Below are 26,593 nucleotides of genomic sequence, written 5' to 3'. Positions count from 1 at the left end.
TTAGCGCTCTCAATTTGGGGTGAGATTAGAGAGACAGTGAGAGACAATATACGGTAAGAGCTAGGGAGCAGAATGTTGAATCCATCTGGTTAGACATAGCTCATTCATTCAAACACGTAGAAGGTGCCATGTTCCCGACTGAACATCCAGGTTTCGGCACGTCCATTCCCCGGAGTCTGGTTCGCTGTCACTTTCCCTTGAAGGCTCAGACTGCCAATTATTGCCTGTTAGCAACATGTTCAATAAGGAATGCCTCGGGAAGACCACATCCATCACCGAGGAAATGCCGGTGAAATTCCCCGGGACTCCAGCCGGAAAAAGCCCTGTGCTCATCGGTACCATCGGGGAGGGGGCACAGGCGTCTGAAAACTCAACAACTTACAAGCAGTTGCTTCCCTTCCGCCATCAGATTGCGAAAGCTCTCTGAACACTTAAGCACTCCCTCGGTATTCACCTTTATGCAGTATTTATTAATTTCCCAATTTATGTTAATTTTACATCTTTGCAGCGTGCTGAGCTCACGTTGAAGTTGTAGAAGGCGTCACTGCGGCCGCGCATGGAGGGCGGTGTTCAGTTCCGGTCGCCCTCCTGTAGGAAAGATGCCACTGAGGTGGAAAGAGTTCGGGGGGAGATAAATGAGGATGTTGCCGGGACTCGAGGCTCTGAGTCATGGAGAGAAGACAAGAAGGATGTCTCTATATTCCTTGGAGCGTGGGTATGAAGCCAGGAGGGGCACAGATAGGGTGAATGTGCACAGTCTTTTTCCCCTGGGTTGGGGAGTTGTGAGACAGAGTGCACAGAATTGAGGTGAGAGTGTGTGGAGAGAACCGAGAGAGGAGAGGCAGAGTCTGGGGTCCGACGGGGACTGGAGGGGTGGAAAGGGAGTGAGTTAGAGAGAAGAAGGGTAAAAAGAGAAAATCAGTGGAAAGGGGGAGATGTAGAAAGGGTTTGAGAGTTGGGTAGATTGAATGGGGAGAAGTGAGGTGTCGTCAGTTGATTGAAGTCGGCCCCATGGGCTGTTGACAGAAACCTCGGATCTCTTCAGGAATATCCGGGGATAAATGTGCCGATTTCTCGCAGATGAATCTGTGTTTCCATTTGCAGTTATAACTCCCGTACGTGCCGCAGTTACTGCAGCTGGTCGATCCATAGGACATCTTGTACAGAAGTTCAGAGGCCACATTCCTATCAAAGAGCTTTAGACAATTTCAATAGAGACAAAACAGCTCCAGCAGACAACCGGAGCCGTCGGCAAACTAATCCCACTAATCTGCGCTCTCCCCACAGCCCCCTGTCAGCCTCGGAACTAATGCCATGATACCGCGCTAAATAAATCCACTTCCTCACACTCTGTGGACAACCCTCTGTCAGTCATCAAACTAATCCCACTGTTCCACTCTCCCCACAACACGGATTCTTCCTCCAAACTGATCTCACTGACTCCCTCTGTCCCCACAGATCTGTGTCAGAACTCAAACTAATCCCATTGCCAACTCTCTCCCCACGACCTAGTTTCAGTCTCCAAAATAATCCCACTGACCCACTCCCACACCACAGAGCTGCTACAGTCCAAACCTCACCTGTCCGCGCATTTTCCGATCCAGTATGATACAGATTGATAGACAGCATTAGAAACAAAATTCTGTGAAATGAAATCACATCAGTTAATGTTTAGAACCGGACTCTCTCAATGCATATCCTTGTGAAGGGACGGTACAGAGAGGGAAACACCCATTGACTGAGCTCGGGAGTGTGGAGTGAGCTTCAGTCTGAGTCTGACCCCGGGAGTGTGTGATGGGACGGTGCGGAGGGAGATTCACTCTGTGCCTTACCCCGGGAGTGTGTGATGGGACGGTGTGGAGGGAGATTCACTCTGTGCCTTACCCCGGGAGAGTGGGATGGGATGGTGTGGAGGGAGATTCACTACGAGTCTGACCCCGGGACTGTGTGATGGGACGGTGTGGAGGGAGATTCACTATGTGTTGGATCCCGGGAGTGTGTGATATGACGGATTGGAGGGGAATTCACTCTCTGTCTGACCCCGGTAGTGTGCGACGGGCCAGTGTGGAAGGATCTTCCCAGGAGGGTGGGGGGGGGGTGAGGGGGGGGTAGGATTGTGTGGAGGGAGAATCACTGTGTGTCGCATCCCGGGATCTCCTGATTATTGATATCTTTTCTCACGGTAAGACATACCTTTTCCTTGTTTGAATTTATTTCGAGGAGCCCTGAATCAAGTTCTGAACATTGTCGCCTCGCTCCATCATAAGTATTTGCGGTCTTGGATATGAAATAACACCGGTCTTCATATTTCATCCAGATCTGGGGACACGTTTGCTCTGCAACTAAGGATAAAGAAATCATGAATCTCCCCCAATAAATCCCGTTGGATCAACTGGGATCAGAAAAAGTTAACCTCCCTCAACACCATCCCATCACACACTCCCGTGTTCAGTCACAGAGTGAAGCTCCCTCCACACCGTCCCATCACACACGCCCAGGGTCAGACACAGAGTGAAGCTCCCTCCACACCGTCCCATCACACACGCCCAGGGTCAGACACACAGTGAAACTCCCTCCACACCGTCCCTTCACACACTCCCGAGGTCACACACAGAGTGAAGCTCACTCCACAACGTCCTATCACACACTCCCGCGGTCGGACACGGAGTGAATCTCCCTCCACACCGTCCCATCACACACTCCTGAGGTCAGACACACAGTGAAGCTCCCTCCACAACGTCCCATCACACACTCCCGAGGCCACACACAGAGTAAAGCTCACTCCACACCGTCCCATCACACACGCCCAGGGTCAGACACAAAGTGAATCTCCCTCCACACCGTGCCATCACACACTCCCGGGGTCAGACACCCAGTGAAACTCCCTCCACACCGTCCCATCACACACATCCTGTGTCAATGTGAAACTCCCTCCACATCGTCCTATCACATTCTTTTGGGATCAGACGTGGAGCAAATCTCACTCCACACAGTCACGTCACTCATTCTAGTAGTCAAACAGAGAACAAAACTCGCTTTTTCCAATCTATCACAGAGAGGACAAACGCAGAGAGAAGCAACTGATGCATCATCTCATCAGAGAGTCAGGATCAGACGCAAATTGATGTAATACAGTACCCGACCGGCCGCATGACGCAGTCCCGGCATCAGACAGTAGGTGTCGCTGTTTGCACACCGTCGCTTCTCACTTTCCAGGTTCAGACACAGAACGAAGCTCCTTGAATGTTCCAACTTCCAGTAATTCCCTCCCCCTCCCTTCCCACATCACAGTTTTAATCACTGGAATTTAGAAGATTAGCGGGGGGGGATCTTATTGAAACATATAAAATTCGAAAGGGGTTGGACAGGCTCGAAGCCGGAAGATTGTTTCCGATGTTGGGGAAGTCCAGTACGAGGGGTCAAAGGGCAAAGCCTGTCAGGACCGAGACGAGGTCACACAGAGAGTGGTGAATCTGTGGAATTCTCTGCCACAAGAAACAGTTGAGGCCGGTTCATTGGCTATATTTAAGAGGAAGTTAAGTATGGCCTTTTGGCTGAAGGGATCAGGGGGTATGGAGAGAAAGCAGGTACCGGGTTCTGAGTTGGATGATCAGCCATGATCATACTGAATGGCGGTGCTGGCTCGAGGGGCCCAATGGCGTACTCCTGCAACTACTTTCTGTGTTTCTATGTTTCCTCCTCCTCCTCCAGCTCCCTATCAGATCCCTCATGGTTCCGCTTCCTTCTACTGTCCATAGTGCTTTTCCATTACATTCCTTAGAACCATGGAACACAACAGCACAATGCAGGCCCTTCAACCCTCCATGTTGTGCCGATCAATATAATCTTTAAAAAAAGACTAAACTAAAAGATTAAACCCACACTACCCCATAACCCTCCATTTTTCTTTCATCCGTGTGCTTGTCCAAAAGGCTCTTAAATACCCCGAATGTTTTAGCCTATTGGCGCCCTGGGAAACAGGTACTGACTATCCACCCTATCTATGCCTCTCATAATCTTGCAGACTTCCATCAAGTCCGCTCTCATTCTTCTACGCTCCAAAGAAAAAAGTCCCCGCTCTGCTAACCTTGCTTCATGTGTCTTGATCTCCAAACACCGCAACATCCATAGGGGAGGCTTATTTACCTTTCCTGCCTATCCCCTCGCTGCTTCCCATAACTCTCATTTTGATCTTTCTTCTTACCGGTTTCACATCTAGCACATACCATCCTTACCCTTCCCACCCTTCCCCCACGTTCTCTGTAGAGCCCCTGCCCCCACCCCTCAGTCCTGACGAAGGGTCACGGCCATAAAACGTTGACTGTTCCGTTCCCCGGAAGCTGCTCGACCTGCTAAGTTCATCAAGCGTGTTGTGCGTGTTGCTTTCACCGCAACATCTGCAGAGTATTTTGTGCTTAAGCTCCCTCCACACCGTCCTATAACACACTCCCGGGCTCAGACACTAGATGCCGATCATATCACACGGTCCCATCACATTTTCCAGGGTCAAACACAGAGTGAAAATCTCCATCCACACCGTCCCATCACGCACGCCCTGGTTCAGACACATAGTGAATCTCCCTCCACACCGCCCCATCACACACTCCCGGGGTCAGACACAGAGTGAATCTCCCTCCACACCGTCCCATCACACACTCCCGGGGACAGACGCTGAGTTAATCTCCCTCTGCACCGTCCCATCAGACACTCCCGGGGTCAGACATAGAGTGAAACTCACTGCACACAGTCCCATCACACACTCCCGGGGTCAGACATAGAGTGAAACACCCTGCACACCGTCCCATCACACACCCCCGGGGTCGATGAGAAACTCCCTCCACATCGTCCTGTCACATTCTTTTGGGATCAGACGTGGAGCGAAGCTCACTCCGCACAGTCACGTCACTCATTCAAGTAGTCAAACAGAGAGCAAAACCCGCTTCTTCCGAGCAATCACAGAGAGGACAAACGCAGAGAGAAGCTCCTGATGCATCATCTCTTCACACTGTCAGGGTCAGACGCAAAGTGATGTAATACAGTACCCGACCAGCCGAATCTGACAATCCCGCCATCAGACAGTGGGTGTCGCTGTTTGCACGACGTCCCCTCACACTTTCCAGGGTCAGACACAGAACGAAGCTCGCCTGAATTCTCCACCTTCCAGTAATTCCCTCCCCTTCCTTTCCCGCATCCCAGTTTCACTCTTCCTCCTCCTCCAGCTCCCTATCACCTCCTTCATGGTTTTTCCTTCTTCTACTAAACATAGTGCTTCCCCCTAACACACCCCCGGGCTCAGACACTAGATGTCTCTCCTTCCACACCGTCCCATCACATTTTCCAGGGTCAAATACAGAGTGAAACTCCCTCCACACCGTCGCATCACACACTCCCGGGGTCAGACACAGAGTGAAACTCCCTCCACACCGTACCATCACACACACCCGGTGTCAGACACAGAGTGAATCTCCCTCCAGACCGTCCAATCACACAATCCCGGTGTCAGACACAGAGTCAATCTCCCTCCACACTGTCCCATCACACAATCCCGGTGTCAGACACAGAGTCAATCTCCCTCCACACTGTCCCATCACATACTCCCGGGCTAAGTGATGTAGTGAAACTCTCCACATCTTCCCTCCTCACCCCCTGTTATATTGAGCAGTTGAAACGGGGGATGTCGTCTCACCTGTTCTCCTGGTGAGGTATTGGCAAATCTGAGCTTTGCTTTCGGTGATGTTTCTGTACTTCATTTCGAGCTGATTGAACTGATGACGGAGATCGCTGTGCGTTCGATTCAGCTCCGAGAGATCCGAGTTGAGGACGGAAATGTTGTTTTCGAGGATAGTGAGGTTGTTGTTCATAGCGGAAAGATTATTCAGACAGGTTCTCTGCGAGAGATCCAGGAGGGAGTTATCGGATGTCCTGGATTCAAGGGTGGAGTTCAACTCATGGACTTGCTGTTGACATTGGCGCTGTGTCCTGTTCATCTCCTGATGTTGTTCCCAAAGTCTCCGGGAGTTTCGCTCGGAGGTGATCAGTGATTGACGAGTCTGTAATACTGAGAGTGATAGTAAAGGGTGTCAGTGAAACGGTGTGAGGTGAGTCTGTGTCAGATGAGGGGAGTGTCTGTGTCACAGTGAGAAGTCTGTTTGTGACGAGGTCTGAGGAGTGTCGATGTCACGGTGTGTGGAGTGTCGGTTTCACACTGAAGTATGTTTCTGTGTCACAGTGAGGGGTGTGTGAGTATCACAGTGATATGTCTGTTTGTGTCACAGTGAGTGGTGTGTGAGTGTCACAGTGAGGGGTGTGTGAGTGTCACAGTGATATGTCTGCTTGTGTCACAGTGAGGAGCCTGTCGATGTCACGATGTGGGGAGTGCTGGTTTCACGCAAAAGGTTGCATCATTGTCACGGAGAGGTTTGTGCCGGTGTCACAGTGAGGAGATCGTCGGTGACACGGTGAGGGGTGTGGTGGTGTCACTGTGAGGGGAGTATCAGTGTTGCGGTGTGGGTTGTGTAAGTGTCACGGTGAGAGGGAGTGTCGGTGTAATGGTGTGGGCTTGATGGTGTCACGGTGAGTTGCATGTAAGTGTCATGGTGAGAGGTACTTTGGTGTCACAGTGAGGGGAGTGTCGCTTTGGTGTCACTGTTCGCAGTCTCGGTGTCACTGTTTGTAGTCTCGGTGTCACGTTCAGGAAAGTAGCGGTGTCACAGTAAAGGGAGTGTCGGTGTCACAGTAAAGGGAGAGTCGGTGTCACAGTGAGAGGGAGTGTCCATGTCACAGTGAGGGGAGGGTCGCTTTGGTGTCACTGTTCGGAGTCTCGGTGTCACAGTAAAGGGAGTGTCGGTGTCACAGTGAGAGGGGGTGTCCATGTCACAGTGAGCGGGACTGTCCATGACGATGTCCCGGTGGGTTCTGTCGGTGTCACGGTGAGGGACGTGACAGTGTCAGCGTTACAATGTAGGGTAAATGTCACGGTTAGGGGAGTGTTGGTGTAAAGATGTGGGCTGGAAGGTGTCCCAGTGAGGGGAGAGTCGGTGTCACAGTGAGAGGGAGTGTCCATGTCACAGTGAGGGGGACTGTCCATGACGATGTCCCGGTGGGTTCTGTCGGTGTCACGGTGAGGGACGTGACAGTGTCAGCGTTACGATGTAGGGTAAGTGTCACGGTTAGGGGAGTGTTGGTGTAATGGTGTGGGCTGGACGGTGTCACGGTGTTGGGAGTGTCGGGAATGTTGGTGGCATGGAGAGGGGAGTGTCGATGTCACAGAGCAGGGTGTGTAGATCTCACGGTGAAGGCTGTGTCAGTGTCGCGGTGGGAGATGTGTCGGTGTCACGGCAAGTGTACTGTCGTGCACGGTGTGAGGGTACTGTCATAATAATGCTAAGGGTGTTCTCTATGTTATGTTGAGGGTAAAGTCTGTGTCACGGCGAGGGTCTTGCCGCTGTCACGGTGAGGAACGTGTCGGTGTCACTGTGAGGGGCTTTTTGACGTCACGGTGAGGGGTGTGTCGTTGTCAGTGTGAGCTTTTTGCGCTAACATTTCATTTCACTCTGCTTGTTTACGGTATGACTACACCCGGAGCCCGTTCCACTCACCATAGATCGAGAGTACGGCCACTATCGCAACGAAGCCGATCGTAACTGGGCAGAGTAGGCAGATCTTACGGCAGGATCCATTGCCGATGTTCTGTTTCGGCTCCTGTTTCTGCGCACCTGCAGAGAGCCCATTCAGCGTGTGTGAGAATTCAGCCGTGACCCCCCTGGGACTCCCTTCCACCCACCATCCGCGCCCTATCCCTCCACCACGATCACCCCGTCCCTCTCTCAATCTCATCTACTTTCAGCCGTCATCACCGAGAATCCAAACTCCTTGACTTGGCAAAGGCTGACAGATGTCTGACGGATTCCAGAGATCAGACAGATCTCCCCTGAGCCTCCTCCGCTCCAGAGGAAGCGACCCAGGTGTCCGACCTCTCGTTGTAACGCATGCCATCGAATCCCGGCAGAGTCCTGTTAAACCTCTCCGGAGGCTCCCCAACGCCCTGACATCCTTCCGATAATGGGGTGACCTGAACTGTATACAATACGCCTGATTCAGCCTGACTAGTGATTTTTGTTTTTATGAAGTTGCATTTTAACAGCTGAAATTTTAAACTCTGTGCCCCAACTGATAATGGCAAGAGTGATATAAGCCTTCTTCGCCGTCCTATCAGAATGGATAGGATCCATGAACCAATGCATAGGACTACAGGATCCCGCTGCTAAACAACACACTTGAAGGTTTTGGCTTGAATAGTGTGTTATCTCTGAATATTTGACCTACCAAGGTGCAACATTTTAAGTTTGTCCGGGTTAAACAGCATTTAATATTCCTCCATCACATATCAGAAACTGATCCATGTCCTCCGGAATTAATTGCAGGTCCTCTAAGTGATCCACAACACCCATAAACGTATCATCTACAAACATACCAAACCACTCATCTACATTCCCATCCAGATCGTTTATATACATCACAGACAGGAGAGATCCCACCCACATCCATAGATACAGTTCACTTAATTGGAGCAGAAGAAGGTTACTCAATCACAGAATGCAGAATAAAGTATCGAAATTACAGAGGAATTGCAGTACAGGCGGACTATAAGGTTCAAAAGCCGCGAAGAGGAAGATTTGAGGTCAAGAGTACATCTTATCGTATTAGGGGTCCGTTCGATAGTCTGATTACTGTAGTGTAGAAGCTGTCCTTGAACCTCCGGGTACATGCTTTCGGATTTTCCCTCCGATGGGAGCGTGCAGAGGAGAGAATGTTCGGGGTGGGTGGAGCCATTTTTTTGACGATGCTGGCTGCTTTCCCGAGGCAGCAGGAAGTGCAGTCAGAGTTCATGGAGGGCAGGCTGGTTTCGGAGCTGGGCTCAGCTCTTTCCACAACGCTCTGCAGTTTCCAGCGGTCATGGGCGGAGCAGTCTTTATATTTTTAGTGAGGAACCAGGACGTTTCATGAGAACAGGGTAGTAGAGATGGTGAACAGGGAAGACAATATTTTGTTCTTCACTTTGTAGACGACTCTGCAGAATTTTGTAGGTCCCAGTGTCATAAGGGTGTGGGGGTGGGGCGTTGGGTATAGACTCAAATGCAGGACACAGACACTGAAGTACTAGGAACAGGACGGGACAAAACTAACGGACGGGACAGGTCGCAGACCAGGCTAGGAAAGCAGGACCAGGACGAGGCATTGTGGGCAAGGAGCCTTGGCGTGGACTCAGAGCCCGTGACTGGACAAGGACCGAGTCTTGACTCGGGCTCGGACCCCAATCCAGGCGAAGACGTGACGAGGCCTGGGTTCTGGGAGCTTGAGGCTTGAGATTGGGATTCTTGGTGCTCGAGGGTTGAGGCGGGGGTTCTTGGAAATCGAGGCTTTGGGAGCTTGGGGCTTGAATAACTCTGAGGCTGGAGCTTCTAGGCAGACTAGGAACTGTACCTCAACACAGAGCCGGGACTTATCCTTCGACAAGCCGGGACTCCTCTTTAACAAGACACTAACATGACACTGGACAGTACATAGACATGGAGCCGGGACTTATCCTTCGACAAGCCGAGACTCAACATTCACTCCACACCAAGGTGGGGCAGGATCATCCGTCGGTAACGGCAGAACGGCCTGACTTTTCCGACGAATGCAAAGACAAAACAAGACAGATTCCCCGCAGGGCAATCTGTCCTTTTCTCTGATTTATGGGAAGGATGTAATAGAGAAATGGAGGTCATTAAAAGTTGAAATTTTGATGGTAGAATATTTATATTCCTGTTAGGTTGAAAGGAAAGGTTAATGGTTTGAGAGAGCCATGGTTTTCGAGGGATACTGGAGACATGGTTTGGAAATAGAGAGAGAACTAGAATAACTATTGGCAGCACGGAGTAAATCAGGTGCTCGAGGAATATAAAGAATGTAAAAAGAATCTGAAGAAGGAAATTAGAAAAGCTGAAAGAAAATATGAGTTTGCTTTGGCAAGTTAGGTGAAAATAAATCGAAAGTGTTTCTACAGTTATATTGACAGCAAAAGGTTAGCGAGGGATAAAGTTGGTCCCTTAGAGAATCAGAGTGGACAGCTATGAGTGGAGCCGAAAGAGATGGGGGAGATTTGGAACAATTTCTTCTCTTCGGTATTCACGAAGGAGAAGGATATTGAATTGTGTCATATAAGAGAAACAAGTAGGGTAGTTATTGAAATTATGATGATTAAAGAGGAGGAAGTACTGGCGCTTTTAAGGAACATAAAGGTGGATAAGTCTCCGGGTGCTGACAGGATATTCCCTATGACCTTGAGGGAAGTCCGTGTAGAAATAGCAGGGGTTCTGACAGAAATATTTCAAATATCATTCGAAACGGGGATAGTGATGGAGGATTGGCGTACTTCTCATGTGGTTGCAGTATTTAAAAATAGTTCTAATAGTACACCTATCAATTATCAGCCTGTACGTTTGACGTCAGTGGTGGGTAAATTAATGGAAAGTATTCTTAGAAGTGGTATATATAATTATCTATATAGACAGGGTCTGATACGGAACAGTCAGCATGGATTTGTGCGTGTTTGACAAATCTTATGGAATTTTGTGAAGAGGTTACTACGAAAGTTGACGAGGGTAAAGCAGTGGATGTCGTCGAAATGGACTTCAGTAAGGCCTTTTACAAATTTCCACACGGAAGGTTGGTACGGAAGGTTGAATCGTTAGGTATTAATACTGAAGTAGTAAAATGGAGTAAACAGTGGCTGAATAGGAGATGCCAAAAGAGTAGTGGTGAATAACTATTTGTCGGGTTGGAGTCCGGTGACTAGTGGTGTGCCTCAGGGATCTGTACTGGGTCCAATGTTGTTTGCCATATACATTAATGGTCTGGATGATGGGGTGGTAAATTGGATTAGTAAGTCTGCAGATGATACTAAGATAGGTGGCTTTGTAGATAATGAAGTTGGTTTTTAAAACTTTCAGAGAGATTTAGGCCAGTTAGAAGAGTGGGCTGAAAAAATGCAGATGGACTTTAATGCTGATAAGTATGAGGTGCTACACTTTGCTGGGACTAATCAAAATAAGACAAACATGCGCCAGGCTTTAGATGCCTCAGAAAGGACAGTGCGGGAATCAAATGTTTTGGGGCCCTGGCTCTGCTGATCAGAGATCGTGTCACCGCAACAGAAAAGGAGGAAGTCATTGCGGGATTGTCTACTGATTCTGATGATAGAAGCAGAAAGGAGTTAATAAATCTACTTGGACTTTTTTATAGAGCACAGAATAGTTACACGATATTGAGGAGCAGATGGGGTGACCTATTCAGGAAAGGTGTAATAATAACAGAGTTGTTGTGGTGGGAGATTAGAATTTCCCGAATGTTTATTGGCATCTCCCTGGATCAAGGGGTTTAGATAGGATAGAGATTGTAAGGTGCCTTCAGAAAATTTTCTTGACACAAATTGTAGATAAGCCTACAGGAGGAGAGGCTGTACATGATCTGATATTGGAAAACGAACCTGGCTAGGTGTCAAGTCTCTTAGTGGAAGAGCATTTTGGAGATAGATAAAAAAGTTCTATCTCCTTCACCATTGCATTGCATTGCATTGCATTGCATTGCATTGCATTGCACCATTGGAACAAGCAGGTTAGGAAAGAGTTTAAAAACACAAACACGATGAAATCTGCAGATACTGGAAATGCAAGCAACACACCAGCAGGCCAGGCTGCATCTATAGGGAGAAGCATCATCAATGGGGACGGGAGAGGTTCTGAAGGGTCGTATGGTTGCAGGTGTTGTTCTCCAATTAAAGGAGAGTAGAGATAGCCGAGGCAATTATAGACCAGATAGTCTTACTTCAGTGGTTGGTAGGTTGCTGGAAAAGATCCCGAGAGGCCGGATTTATGAACATTTGGAGAGGCATAATGGGATTAGGAATAGTTAGCATGGCTTAGTCAAAGACAGGTCGTGCTTTACGAGCCTGATTGAATTTTTTGAGGATGTGTCTGAACACATTGATGAAGGGAAAATAGTAGATGTAGTGTATATGGATTGCAGCAAGACCTTGGATATGATACCCTATGCAAGACTTGTTGATGAAATAAGGTGTCAATGGATCCAAGAGGACCTTGCTTTGTGGATCCAGAATTGACTTTCCCACAGAAAATAAAGTGTCGTTTTGGACGGGTCATATTCTGTATGGAGATCGGTGACCAGTGGTGTGTCTCAAGGGATCTATTCCAGGTAGTTCATTCATGGATTTTATAAATTACCTGGATAGGGAAGTGGATTGATAGGTTAGTAAATTTGCTGATGACACAAAGGTTGGGGGGTTGAGGGTAGTCGGGACGGCTGTCATAGTTTACAGCGGGGCATCGATAGGATGCCAAACTGGGCTGAGAAGTAGCTGATGGAGTTCAACTCAGATAAGTGTGAGGTGCATTATTTTTCGAGGTCAAATATGATATTAGAATATAGACTTAATAGTAAGTCTCTTGGCAGTGTGGAAGATCAGCGGGATCCTGGGATCAAAGTCCATTGGACACTCAAAGCTGTTGTACAGGTTGAACTTGTGGTTAAAAAGGCATACGGTGCACTGGTCTTCATCAACCGTAAGACTGCGTTGAAGAGCCAACAGGTAATGTTACAGCTATATAACACTCTGCTCAGACCCCACTTGGTGTACTCTGCTCAGTTCTGGTCCCGTCACTCCAGGATGTATGTGGAAATTATAGATAAAAGTGCAGAGGAGATTACAAGGATCTGGCCTGGTTTGGGGAGCGTGCCTTAGGAGAGTACATTGTGTGAACTGGGCCTTTTCTCCTTGGAGCGACGGAGGATGAGATGTGACCTGATAGAGGTGTATAAGATGATAAGAAACATTGATCGTGTGAATAGTCAGAGGCTTTCTCCAAGAGCCTGAAACACTGACAGAAGAAAACACAATTTTTATGAGGTTAAAGTTAAGTACAGATCAGATGTCAGGGGTGAGTTTTTTTTTACTCAGTGAGTGGTAAGTGCGTGGAATGGGCTGCCGCCGGCGGTGGTGAATACGAAGACGATAGGGTCTTTTAAGAGGCTCCAGGAAAGGTACATGTTGCTTAGAAAAATAGAGGGCAATGTGCAACACGATGTAATTTCTAAAGTAGGCACATGCTCCGAGCAGCTCCGATGGGTGTGTACAGAAGTGAGAAGGTTCGGGGTCGGTGGAGGAGGTTTTCTGATGATGCTGGCTGCTTTACAGAATCAGCAGTGTGTGTGGAACGGGTTCATGGAGGGTAGGCTGGTTTCGGAACTGGGCTCAGCTCTTTCCACCTCGCTCTGCAGTTTCTTGCGGTCATGGGCGGACCAGTGTTTATATTTTTTAGTGAACCAAGACTTTTCATGAGAACAGGGTAGTAGAAATGGTGAAAATGGAAGACGATAAGACATTTCTTCCTCCTGGTAGACTACGCTGCTGAATGGGGGGGGGGGCGGGTTTAAAGTGATATGACCGGATTGATAGACATAATGGACGCTTGACAAGTCCCGTATCATGATCCCAGATGGTAGATCTGTCTGGAAAATGGGAGAGAGGAATGTAGGGAGAGACGGAGAAGGAATGGAGCGGTGCAAATGGGCCGGAGAGGGAAAGGTAGTGAGCGTAGAGGAGAGAATGGGGAAGGAGATGACAGGTGACGTGAGATACAGGGAGAATTGTCGTGCGGATTTGACTGGGGAGGACATACGAGGAACTGGTAGTAGGTGTATCATACAGGGGTTTGACCAAAGCTATTAACAAGGGCTCAGATGGTAGACTGGTCTGGAGATGTTGTCGAACCCAAGGAGATCTGTCTGGCTAATTTGATTGTGGAGGATTGATCAGGTCGAGATGCTGGATGCAATGTACACAGATATTAATAACGTCGCAGATGGCATACTGCTCTGGAAGATGATGTGCGACACACGCAGGGATGGATGATTGGCTCGGCAACAAGGTCTAGGGTTACAGTTAATTTCTTAGACTGGAAGCCCGTCACTGGCGCTGTTCACGGGCGGTCGGTGGTAGGACCCGCGATCTTTCTCAACTATATCGACCATTTATAGCAGATTATACAATACACGGTAGGTGAGCTTGCAGACGACGTTGATGGCGTGTTAAACAGTGAAGACAGTTATCTCTTACAGTGGGATCTCGATTCGCCGGGGAATTCGGCTGAACAGGAGAACATGCAATTTTGTTTGCGCTGTCGTATATTAGCAGGGCAAACAGCAGAGTTGGACTTTCACGGTGCAGGTGAGGAAACTTGAGAATTGTTAAGGAACAGCGTGACGCAGGGCTACAGGTACACGGTTGCTGAAAGTGGAGTCACAGGTAGACAGTGACCCTGGGGAGCGATGTGGAACAGAGGGACCCACGGCTGGAGGTGCACGGTTGCCAGAAAGTGAAGTCATAGGTAGACAGTGACGCTGGGGAGTGATGTGGAACAGAAGGACCCAGGGCTCGAGGTGCACGGTTGCCAGGAAGTGAGGTCACAGGTAGACAGGGCGGTGGGGAGTGATGTGGAACAGAGGGACCCAGGGCTCGAGGTGCACGGTTGCCAGGAAGTGAGGTCACATGTAGACAGGGCGGTGGGGAGTGATGTGGAACAGAGGGACCCAGGGCTCGAGGTGCACGGTTGCCAGGAAGTGAGGTCACAGGTAGACAGGGCGGTGGGGAGTGATGTGGAACAGAGGGACCCAGGGCTCGAGGTGCACGGTTGCCAGGAAGTGAGGTCACAGGTAGACAGGGCGGTGGGGAAGTCGTCTGACACGCCGCCCTTCATCAGTCAGGGCAATGAGTGCAGGAGTATGGAGGTCACATTGGAATTGTACAAGTCGTTAGTGAAGCTACACTTGGAGTAGATTGTTCCGTTGCCGTCGTCTTGCTCCAGATAAGAAGCCACTGAGCTGGAGAGAGTGTAGAGGAGATTTACAAGGACATTGCAGGAACTCGAGTAACTGAACTCTGGTGATAAGTTAGACCGGTTGTCAGTTTATACCTCGGAGCGCATAGGTGACCTAACGGAGTTGTATAAAAGCACATGGGGCCCAGACAAGGTGAATGCACAAAGTCGTTTTCCTCTTGGTTTAGAAAATCGAGAACCAGGGCCCACAGGGATCAGGTGACTGTAGAAGGTGTTGTAACTGGGGACACGAGTGAAACCTTTTCTTTTCTTATTGAGATGGTGGTCTGTCTATGGAACGAGCTGCCAGAGGAAGTGATCGATGTTGATGCATTAGAACTTGAACATCTGTGCGTATAGCACGTGACCCCTTCATACTGACGTTAATGCTGTGAACTCTGACCTGCTTCTACAGGCACTGATAGTCTGGCGGGTCCGGCGGCGACTGGAGTGTTTTCATCCTCATCGATGAGAAGATCGTGTCTCCCAAGCTTCAGCACTGAGTAGGTGGATGTTAGACTGTCTGGGAGAGAAAGAGAGAAAATGTGAGGGAGGGTGAGAAACTGAAGGCGGTAGAGAATGATGGGAGTGAGGACAGGGAGACAGAGCAGAGAGCGGAGACACGGAGCGAGAAGGCTGAGAGGTAAGGAGAGAAGGTGAGGAAGAGGGAGAAGTGAGCGGTAAAGACGAGGATTCCAAGTAGAAGAGAGAAGGCAGAACGGATCGATGTGGGGGGGGGGGTGGAGGGTGACAGAGTGACGTGATGAGCGGGAATATTGAATAAATCTGGGGTGACAGAACAAGGCGAGAATGGGAGGGAATGTGGCGGAGGGAACAGAGGATGAGAGGTTTTGTGTGGATGGGGAGAGACCAGTGTGAGAGCGGCAGTGCAATTGAGGGAGAGAGGGGTAGAGTGAAGGGGGAATGGGACGGAGAAGGAGAGGGACAGAGTGAGCGAGAGAGAATTCATGCGAGAGAGGGTTGTTTTTCATAGTTGTATTATTTGCAAGCTTTCTACAATTTCCACACACTGGATATACGACGGTCTTCTGGGGACTAAAATGTTGTGGTGATTTTTGCGCTCCGTTCTGTTTCTTTGTGTCGTGGCTGCTTGCAAGAGGACGGGCGGTACGGTAACGTGGCGGTTTACAGTACCACAGACCCGGGTTCAACTCCCGCCACTGACTGCAAGGAGCTGGTCAGTTCTACCCGAGACGGATTTGCTCAAATCGCTGCCGGCACACAGATTGGTGGTGTTGTGGAAAGTGTAGAACATCGCTGATGGATTCAGTGGGATGGGGATCAGCTGTAGATGGGTGGAGAAATGGCACACGGAGTTTACTGCGGGTAAGAGTGAGGTTCTGAGCTCTGGACAGTCAAATGTGGAGGGACAGGAGACAGTTAGCGGCACGACCCTTCCCTATCGATGTAGAAAGGGATCACGGTTAAACATGTTAAACACATGACTTTAGACGGGCATTTGGCCACGTCCCTTTCATGAGAAGTACATTGACTAGATTGTGTTGACTGGAATTCGCAATGAACTGGGAATTTGGGCTCAGAGTTGGGTTGTGTGCAGACCTCAGAGAGCGGCGGACGCTGGTTGGAAGACCGTGACTCCTGGTGTAATGCAAGGATCCGTCCTACGACTGCTGCTGTTTGTGGCAAAGATGTGGATGGAAATCTGGATATTCAACTAGGCTTTGTGTGTTTACCATGTCCTGCCTCGTAGAGTTGGTGAAATGTTTTATGATTTCGAGGTATAGAGCAGAGACCACCCAGCGGAATACAGAAACAGGCCTACAATGTTGACCCGAATGCATTCACTCTGGTATTAGACATTTCATCTTTGTTAAAAGGTACTCTCTGTGGGCAGTCTGTGTCTCTTGTGACCGTAGACACCTCTGTCAGACCTCTCGTTCAACATCTCCGGAGGCTGCTCAAGACCCTCTAACCAAACCACTCATCTAAATTGTCATCCGGGTCATTCACAAACATCACAGACAGCAGAGGTGCCAGTAACATCCAGAGATACTGATCACTTCATGGCAGCGGAGCAACGGAAATCAATCACAGAATGCAGAATGTTACAGAATGTCACAGTTACAGAGAATGTGCAGTGCAGGCAGAGAATAAGGTGCAGCGGCAAAGGGAAAGCAGATTGCGAGGTCAAGTGTACACATCATGGTAGAGGGCGGTTCAAAAGTCTGATAACACTGGGGTGGAAGCTGTCCTTCAACCTAGTGAGACATGCCTTCGCATCTCCCCTCTGATGGAAGATCTGACTTTACTCCATGCACTTCTTTCACAGCTCTACCGCTCCGGGTCCCGTCCCCCTTGCAAATTACTTTAAACCCTCCCGAACCATGCTAGCAATCTGCAAGTTCACCAACCGCGTATTGTGTAATTTGTTACAAACGGTCGATATAGTTGACAAAGATCCGCCGTCCCTCCAGCGTTGCTGCAGGTGATTCTGCGATGCTTCTGGCTGCTTCATCGAGGAGTCAGGAATTCTGGACGGAGTTCATGGAAGGGAAGCTGGTTTCCGAGATAGGCTCAGCTCTTTCCACAGCGGTTAGCAGTTTCCTGCGGTCACGGGTGAAGCGGTTTCAACATTTCGAGTGAGGAACAACGCTCAGCAGTTACTTGCGGTCACGGGTGAAGCAGTTTCTATACTGTGAGTGAGGAACAACGCTCAGCAGTTACTTGCGGTCACGGGTGAAGCAGTTTCTGTATTGTGAGCGAGGAACCAGGGCGTTTCATGAGAACAGGGATGTACACTTGACGAATAGGGAACTCTATAACGCATTTAACGTTTCTAGTTGGTGGGCTACTCTGTAAAATGGTGGGAGGCACAGCGAAATTTGTCTGACTGATTTGTGCGCATTGGCAGAGATAATGTATGCTGACTGTCAATTTCCCAGGTTGTATGCCCCACTGGAAAATGGAAGGAAGGGACAGCGGTAGGGACGGAGAAGCAATGGAGCGGATAGACAGGGAGGGCGAGGGGAAGATATGGAGTGTGGAAGATAGTGGGGGAAGGGAGATACTAGATTGCGTGAGACCTAGAGATAGTTGTCGGATAATTTGACAGGGAGGACAGAACAAGCACGGGTGGTAGGTGTATCGTACGTAGAGTTGAAAAGGGCTATGGATAAATGGTCAGATAGTAGACTGCTCTGGAAGATGATGTGAAAGAGATCTGTCTGACTAATTTAACTGCGGAGGACTGATCCGGTTGGTAGATGTAACATACACAGATTTAACAAAGTCCCAGATGGTCTACCGCTCTGAAAGTTGGTGTACGACAAAGGGAGGGATGGCTGACTGGATATAGACAATAGACAATTGACAATAGACAGTAGGTGCAGGAGTAAGCCATTCGGCCCTTCTAGCCAGCACCGCTATTCACTGCGATCATGGCTGATCATACAATATAAAATTGACTCGGCGGTGGGAGCAAACTTTGAGGGTAAAAGTTCGTTTCTCAGACTGGAGGCCGGTCACTAGCCATGTTTAACAGAATGTCGCTAGTGGGACCAAGGATCTTTGTCAACTATATCGAACATTTGTAACAGATTACACAATATGCGTTTGATAAGCTTGCAGTTTGCTAGCATGCTTCGGGAGGGTTTAAACTAATTTGCAAGCGGGATGGGACTCGGAGCGATAGTGCAGTGAAAGAAGTGCATGGAGTAAAGCCAGATCTAACATATAGATAGGCTTTGAGGAAAGAGAAGCAGAATAAAAGCTGTAAAGGTAATAAAGGGTCTACGGTAGTAAGGTAGAAGGGCTAAAGTGCGTGTACTTCAATGCAAGAAGCATCAGGAACCAAGGTGTTGAACTGAGAGCTTGGATACATACATGAATTATGATGTAGTGGCTATTAATCAGACTTGCCTGGCACCAGGGCAGGAATGGATTCTCAATATTCCTGGATTTCAGTGCTTTAAAAGGGATAGAAAGGGGGTAGAGGAGGAGGGTGGCATTACTGGTCAGGAATACTGTTACACCTACAGAAAGGGTTGGTAATGTAGCAGGATCCTCTTTTGAGTCCCTAATATTGATTGGCACTTGACTAGTTCCAAGGGTGTAGATGGGGCAGAGTTTGTTAAGTGTGTCCAGGATGGATTCCTGTCACAGTATGTTGACAGGCCGACTAGGGTGAATGCATTCTGGTAAACATGGCTAGTGACCGGCCTCCAGTCTGAGAAACGAACTTCAACCCTCAAACTTTGCTCCCACCGCCGAGTCAATGCAATACTAGATCTAGTATTAGGTAACGAACAGGGTCTGGTCCCTGGCCTTTAGCGTTATCATGGATAAGGACAGAATCAGAGAGGACAGCAAAAAATTTAATTGGGGAACGGCAAATTATGAGGCCATAAGGCTAGAACTTGCGGGTGTGAATTGAAATGATGTTTTTGCAGGGACTTCTACTACGGACATGTGGTCGATGCTTAAGGATGTCTTGCAGGAAGTTTGGGATAAATCTGCCCTGGTGAGGAAGATAAAAAAATGATAGTGTGAAGGAACCATGGGTGACAAGTGAGATGGAAAATCTAGTGAGATGGAAGAAGGCAGCAGACATGAGGTTTAGGAAGGAAGGATCAAATGGGTCTATTGAGGAATATAGGGTATCATGAAAGGAGCTTATTAAGGGACTGAGAAGAGCATGAAGTAGGCAGGAGAAGACCTTGGCGAGTAGGGTAGGCATTCTTCAATTATCAGAAGGATGACAGGAGTGAAGGGAGAACCGATTTGAGATAAAAGTGGGATGGAGGCTGTGGAAGTGAGCGAGGTCCTCAATGGACCCTTCGGTATTCACCACGGGGAGGGAACTTGATGACGGTGAGGACAATATGAGTCAGGTTGATGTTCTGGTGCATGTTGATATTAAAGGAGAGGAGGTGTTGGAGTTTTTAAAATACATTAGGACGGATAAATCCCCGGGGCCTGACAGAATATTCCCCGGACTGCTCCTCGAGGGTAGAGATTGCTGAGACTCTGGCTAGGATCTTTATGTCCCTGTTATCCACGGGAATGGTACCAGAAGATTAGAGGTAGGCGAGTGTTGTCCCCTTGTTGAAAAATGTAATAGGGATAGTCCGGGTAATTATAGACCAGTGAGCCTTACGTCTGTGGTGGGAAAGCTGTTGGAAAAGAATCTTAAGATAGAATCTGTAGGCATTTAGAGATCATGGTCTGATCAAGGACAGTCCGCATGGCTTTGTGAAAGGCAGGACGTGTCTAACAAGATTGGTAGAGTTCTGTGAGGGGGTGACCAGACGTATAGATGTGGTTAGTGCAGTAGATGTGATCTACATGGATTTTAGTAAGGTATTTGACAAGGTTCAACACGGTAGTCTTATTTAGAAAGTCGGAATGCATGGGATCCAGGGACGGCTGGCCAGGTGGGTTCAGAATTGGCTTGCCTGCAGAAGGCAGAGAGCCGCGGTAGAGGAATTACATTCAGATTGGAGGGTTGTGACTGGTGGTGTCCCACAAGGATCTGTTCTGGGACCTCTACTTCTCGTGATTTTTATTAGCGACCTGGATGTGGGGGTGGAAGTGTGGGTTGGAAAGTTTACAGACGATGCAGAGGTCGGTGGTGTTGTAGATAGTGCAGAGGATATTTCAAGATTGCAGACAGACATTGATGCAATGCAGATCAGGGCTGAGAAGTGGCAGATGGAGTTCTACCCGGAGAAGATTGAGGTGGTACACTTTGGAAGGACAAACTCCAAGGCAGAGATCAAAGTAAATGATAGGACACTAGGTAGTGTGGAGGAGCAGAGGGATATGGGGGTACATATACACAGTCCCCTGAAAGTTGTCTCACAGGCAGACAGTGTAGTTATGAAAGCTTATGTGGTGTTAGCTTTCATAAATCAAGGGATAGAGTTCAAGAGACGCGATGTAATGATGCAGCTCTATAAAACTAGTTACGCCACACTTGGGGCACTGTGTCCAGTTCTGGTCTCTTCACTATAGGAAGGATGTGGAAGCATTGGAAAGGGTCCGGGGGAGATTTACCAGGATGCTGCCTGGTTTAGAGAGTATGGATTATGATCAGAGATTAAGGGAGCTAAGGCTTTACTCTTTGGAGAGAAGGAGGATGAGAAGAGTCATGATAGAAATGTACAAGATATTAAGAGGAATAGACAGAGTGGACAGCCAGCACCTCTTCCCCAGGGCACCACTGCTTAGTACAAGAGAACATGGCTTTATGGTAAGGGGAGCGAAGTTCAAGGGGGATATTAGAGGAAGGTTTTTCACCCAGAAATTGGTTGGTGCGTGGAATGCGCTGCCCGAGTCAGTGGTGGAGGCAGATACACTAGTGAAGTTGAAGATTCTACTAAACAGGCATATTGAGGAATTTAATGTGAGTGGGGCGGTTAGGATTTTATACCTTGGCTTTCATGGGTGACTGACAGAGATTTAAAAACCATGTGTGGCAAGAGGAGGTGAATGCGCAGAGTCATTTTCTATACACTTGCAGAATCGAGGATCAGGACGCACAGTTCTGAGGTGATAGTAGAAAGAGATTTAACTGCGGACTAAAGTGATTTTTTTTTAATCAGGCGGTCTTTGCAAGGAACGACCAGAGAAATGGTCGATTCAGATATATTAGTGCTTGTACACTTGTGCGTATAGCACGTGACCCCCCCCTCAGAATGGCGTCATCAATATGAACTCTGACCTGCCTGAGCAGTCACTGGCATTTCTCCTGGTCCCGACGCAACAGGAGGATAGTCATCCTTAGTGATGAGAAGTTCATTTTGGCGAAGGTTCAGCTGAGAGTAGGTGGGGTCCCGACCATCTGGGAGAGAATGGAAGAGAATGTGAGATAGGGACAAACAGAAGGGCTAGGATCAGGGAGAGAATGGGGAGGCGGAGTGAGAGACAGGGATGTATTATGATGGAGATGAGGAAGTGAGTAGAGAAAGACGTGGAAACAGAACAGCAGAGAGAGGGATGGATGGAGAGAGGAAATAGTGCGAGAGATGAAGACAGACAAGTGATATACAATTGGCTCTGTGCGTGGAGAAAAGGTTTAATGTTGCTGTTCCTTTCTCGGTCTGGGAACCCGTCACTAGCAGAAACAAATGCAGTTTAAGTCGGATAAGTGCGAACTATGGTATTTCTGTCAGACAGCCCAAGGTCCGACTTTCACAGCGTTCCGGAGGAACACTGAGGAGTGTTGGATAACGGAAGGACCCGCGGACCAGGAACACGGTTCCCAGAAAGTGAAATCACAGGTAGACAGGACGGTGAAGAATGCGTCTGAACGCAGACCTTCATCGGAATGTCACTGACTACAGGAGTCGGGCGACCATGTTGCATTTGTACAGGACTTCGGTGAGGTCGCACGTGGAGTACGTTGTTCAGTGTTCGATGTTCTGTTCCCGGAAATATGACATCGAACTGGAAATGAGTGCTCGGGAAGATTTACGACGACGTTTCCGGGAATCCAGGGACTGAGTTAGGGAAAAAGGTTGGGTTGATTGCAACTTTATTCCTTGTAGCGCAGGGGGGACCTTTGAGCGGTATATAAAGCCACGAGGAGCATAAACAAAGTGAATGGGTGCAATTATTTCCGCTAGACCTGGACAATCGACGGCCAGAGCGCACAGGTATAAGGAGAGAGGGGGAAATAGATTCAACCGTTTGTTACCCAGGTGGTAGTCAGTCTGTGGAACAAGCTGCCAAGGAATTGATGGACACGAATACCTCACACACTTGGGCATTTGGGAGTATGACCTGTGAGCCCTCCAGAATGACGTCGTTGTTGCATCACTGACCTGTTTGTATATTGATGAGGGGTTCGACTTTCCGAATATTCAGTTCGGTGTATGTGGACGTCAGCTGGTCTGCGAGAGAGAGATAGACAAGGAAGAGTGAGTGCGGTAGAGAATCGGGGACAGTGAGGTGCAGAGGGAAAGGAAGAGAGTACAGACAGAGAGGGAAGAGAAGGTTGGGGACAGCGAGCGGGATGACGGGAAAAAGGCAAGCATGGGAAGCGAGACGGAGTACAAAGACAGAGAGGCTGAAATGGATGGATGGAGTGGTTGAGAGAGGGGTGATCGAAGAGGGGCGATGGGCGGGAAAATGGAATAGAATGGGGGCAGAGAACAAGGAGAGATAGGGGAGAAAGTGGAGAAAGTGTGGTGAAGGGAGTGAGGTTGTCAGCGCGGAGAGTAGGATTCAGAGGCGAGACAGAGGGGTGAGAGAATAGAAAAGAAAGGGTGAAGAAATGTGGGAGAGGGCGGTTGGAAGAGACAAACGGAGTGAGAGAGTGAGGGAAAGAGTGTAGAAGGGAGAGCGAGTGTGAGAGACCGGAAGACGGTGATAGACGGAAGAGGATTGAGAAAGTGAGCAATGAGAGAGGGAAGAGATAATGGGGAAGGAGTAGAGAGATGCTGGGAGATAGTTAGAGAGCAGACAGAATGAGCGCGCGAGGGAGGCAAGAAAGGAGGGAAAGAGGGAGAGAAAGGGAGAGAGTTTTGGAGAGAGGGAATAGAGGGAACGGTACCGTGAGAGACATGGTAGGGGGAGAGGGGGTACGGAGAAGAGAGTGGTTGAAGGAGTGAGGGCGAGGGGAGAGGCGTTAGAGAGAGAGCGGCATGGGGAGAATAGTGAGAGAGCAAAGAGTGAGGACAAGAGAAGTGAGAGTGGATGAGATGGGAAAAGAGGGATCGACGGGAGAAGGGAAAGGAAACAGATGAATGAGCGTGAGAGAGAAAGAGAGAGAAGGTGGGACGAGATAAGGCTTGTGCAGAGTGAGAGGTGGGAGAGGAGAGCGGAGAGGCTTGAGGAGATTAAAATACATTTTAGAGGTCTCCCTCATCACGACATTTCTCATTGCCCTCTCTAAACACCACCCTTCCCACGGGGCTCATTATTCACCAGTCATTTCACAGCCCCGCCTCCTTTCGCCCGCTGAACGCTCCCCCCTCAGTCACCATTCCACCCCACCGCCCCGACCACTACATTTCCACAGCACTGCCCCTCCCATGCCGTTCCGTTCTCCCACACCACTCTCTCTACACCTCACTCCACACTGCTGCCTCTATACCGCCCTCCTATGCAGGTCGCTCCACGCCACCCTTCACAAAGCGCGCCACTGTCACTGACCCACCACCCCTTCACATTGCTCCTCCTAGTCGCCTCTCCTGCGCGCTGCCTCCGACATACTCAAACTGCGAATCATTAGGGTCAGCTGTCAGTTTGCCCTGAGGTTTCACGACAGGAATGGACACATTACATGATCACAGTCAAGGCAAAAGTAATGAAACTGACCTCCATCTTTAGGGACCTGGGGCACAGAGAGGGTCCTGACTTTCGGCCCCACGTACGATACAGCACGTTCAGAAATTTGCTGAGGCTCTCTCATCATCGACGCAGCACGGACACCCGGGATTGGACACGGAGTGACCCTCGCTCAACAGTGTCCCATCACACACTCCCGCGGTCAGACACAGAGTGAATCTCCCTCCACACCGTCCCATCACACACTCCCGGGGTCAGACACAGAGTGAATCTCCCTCCACACCGCACCATCACACACTCCCGGGGTCAGACACAGAGTGAATCTCCCTCCACACCGTCCCATCACACACACCCGGGGTCAGACACAGAGTGAATCTCCTCCACACCGTCCCATCACACACTCCCTGGGTCAGACACAGTGTGAATCTCCCTCCACACCGTCCCATCACACACTCCCTGGGTCAGATACAGAGTGAATCGCCCTCCGCACCGTCCCATCACACACACACAGGGTCAGACACAGAGTGAATCTCCCTCCACACCGTCCGAACACACACTCCCGGGGTCAGACACAGAGTGAATCTCCCTCCACACCGTCCCAACACACACTCCCGGGGTCAGACACAGAGTGAATCTCCCTCCACACCGACTCATCACACACTCCGGGGTCAGACACAGAGTGAATCTCCCTCCACACCGTCCCATCACCCAATCCCGGTGTCAGACTCAGAGTGAGTCTCCCTCCCCACTGCGCCATCACAAACCCCCGTGGTCGAACGCAGAAGGGTTTCCATCCAAACTGTTCATCACACGCTTTCGGAGTCAGTCTCAGATTGAAACTCCGTCCCTCCGTCTTTCTGCCCCACTCACCTTGGGATGCAGCCCGTGCGGCATTTTTTGTATGTTTCTTATTCTTGTAAGTCTCGCTGTCGTCCATTCTGTCGAGGATTCTCTGCGTCTCTGAGCTCAGGAAGGGGAAGCAACCGTTGTCAGAGGAAGCCTGTGTTGACAAGGGAGTCAGACCGACGCCAACAAACACGAGTTGAGCAGCTGATAAAGAGGAACCGAGAGCTGGGGGTGGGGAGGTGCCGTGGTGAGGGATTGAGAGTGTACTAGAGGGTGGTCGACAGAGATAAGAGTGGCGGTGGGAAGAGTAGTGAGAGTGAGGAGAAAGAGGGGGATTGAGAGAAGGGTGGCAGTGGGCGGCAGTGGACTGCGGGGGTTGAGGGAAGTGATGGGAGAGAGGTAGGAGTGAAGGGATAATGATGGAGATGAGAAAACGGGAGGGGATGAGGAAGATGGGTAGAGAAATAGAGGGGGAGGAGATTGGGAGAGAGAGAGAAATGTGGGCGCGTTTAACGTGAGGAAGAGAGAGAGAGATGAATTGAGAAGTGCGGAGAGGAGGGTAGGAAGGGGAGAGAGATTGTTACAGAGAGGAAAGCGGAGTGCAGCAAAGGGAGGGGTGAGGGAGAAGGAATGTAGACGATGGAGGGAGAGAGCAAGGAAGAGAGCGCCAGAGAAGTCGTGAAGGGGTCACAGCGGAGACGAAGTTTAGAGGTGTCGAGTGGGGAAGAGGAAAAGGAGGAGGAGAGGGTACTTCCATGCCGGTCCTCTATCGGGTAATCCCTCTGGCGCACCGTAGAACGGGAGAGGATGCTTACAGAGTCGCGCTGATCCGGGTGTTGCGGGAATGATTCTCGGAGTTGGCGGAGAGTGAGGCCGAACCACCCTTGCATCCCGACCACAGCTCCCCGCATTTCCGAGGGTGGGGGGGAGGGGGGGTTTGTAAATTGGCTAACGTTTAGCCCGGGATTTCCAGCTGTCTCACGATATCTCTCTCCCTTCTTCTAATTGCCCGACCTCCACCTCTCTTCCTTCGCCCTCTATCCCTCCCTCCCTTCGTTACTCCTCCATACAATCCTCCCCCTTCTTTTGCAACACATCTTTCCTCATTCCCTTTTGCCCACTCCCACCCACCTTCGTCTGCCAATCTCCCTTTCTCTCTCCTCTCCCAACATCGCCCGTATCTGCAATTTCTCCCCTCCTTGCCTTCCCTTCCTCCCCACCACCTCCCAACCTCTCCAGTTCCCTCACCTCAACACCCTCTCCCACAGCTACCTTCCCTTCCCCACTCCTGTCCGCCTTCCCCTCACCTCTTCCTTCCCGTTTCCTCTTTCTCCTCCGTCATCCTCCAATTTACTTCGATCGCAGCACCCTCCCATCTCTCTCTCTCTCACAACCTTCCTACGTTCCCCTCCATCCCTCCCTCTCTGCTCCGCTCTCCACAGTTCCCGATATCGAGCTGGGACCCGCCCACTCCGTAGGAGCCTCCCCTCCGGAGCGCTGTGATGAGGGAGCTCCACGCCGTCATGTCCACTCGGGCA

At 49.7% G+C, this 26,593-nt stretch overlaps 1 protein-coding gene across 2 annotated transcripts; it reads right to left on the bottom strand.

Annotated features, from left to right (window-relative positions):
- Positions 1 to 483: 483 nt before the first annotated feature.
- LOC140720720 (uncharacterized) lies at positions 484 to 25,213 on the bottom strand. Of its 2 annotated transcripts, XM_073035550.1 has the most exons (9): positions 25,080 to 25,213; positions 22,742 to 22,810; positions 21,640 to 21,759; positions 15,340 to 15,459; positions 7,599 to 7,715; positions 5,687 to 6,058; positions 2,194 to 2,342; positions 1,581 to 1,642; positions 484 to 1,185 (listed from the first exon to the last, which is right to left on the bottom strand). In XM_073035550.1, exons 1-9 carry the CDS (start codon positions 25,144 to 25,146, stop codon positions 990 to 992), a joined length of 1,272 nt encoding a protein of 423 aa, XP_072891651.1. In that variant the 5' UTR covers positions 25,147 to 25,213; the 3' UTR covers positions 484 to 989. The 2 variants fall into 2 exon arrangements, with proteins under 2 accessions (XP_072891651.1, XP_072891652.1); XM_073035551.1 differs by lacking the exon at positions 21,640 to 21,759.
- Between the last annotated feature and the right edge of the window lie 1,380 nt (positions 25,214 to 26,593).

The sequence above is a fragment of the Hemitrygon akajei genome, unplaced genomic scaffold (assembly GCF_048418815.1).
Source record: "Hemitrygon akajei unplaced genomic scaffold, sHemAka1.3 Scf000046, whole genome shotgun sequence".
In the NCBI taxonomy this organism is placed as follows: domain Eukaryota; kingdom Metazoa; phylum Chordata; class Chondrichthyes; order Myliobatiformes; family Dasyatidae; genus Hemitrygon; species Hemitrygon akajei.
Note: the sequence above shows the minus strand (reverse complement) of the source record. Positions and strands in the feature narration are given on the sequence as shown.

What these genes read in the sequence shown, in the direction of transcription:
- LOC140720720 (XM_073035550.1), bottom strand. Translation starts at nt 25,146, where the DNA reads ATGGACGACAGCGAGACTTACAAGAATAAGAAACATACAAAAAATGCC. An exon ending in ATACCTCACCAGGAGAACAG is followed by an intron (nt 2,343 to 5,686) that starts GTGAGACGACAT and finishes CTTTATCCTTAG; the next exon opens with TTGCAGAGCAAACGTGTCCC. An exon ending in TAAATTCAAACAAGGAAAAG is followed by an intron (nt 1,643 to 2,193) that starts GTATGTCTTACC and finishes TTCATTTCACAG; the next exon opens with AATTTTGTTTCTAATGCTGT.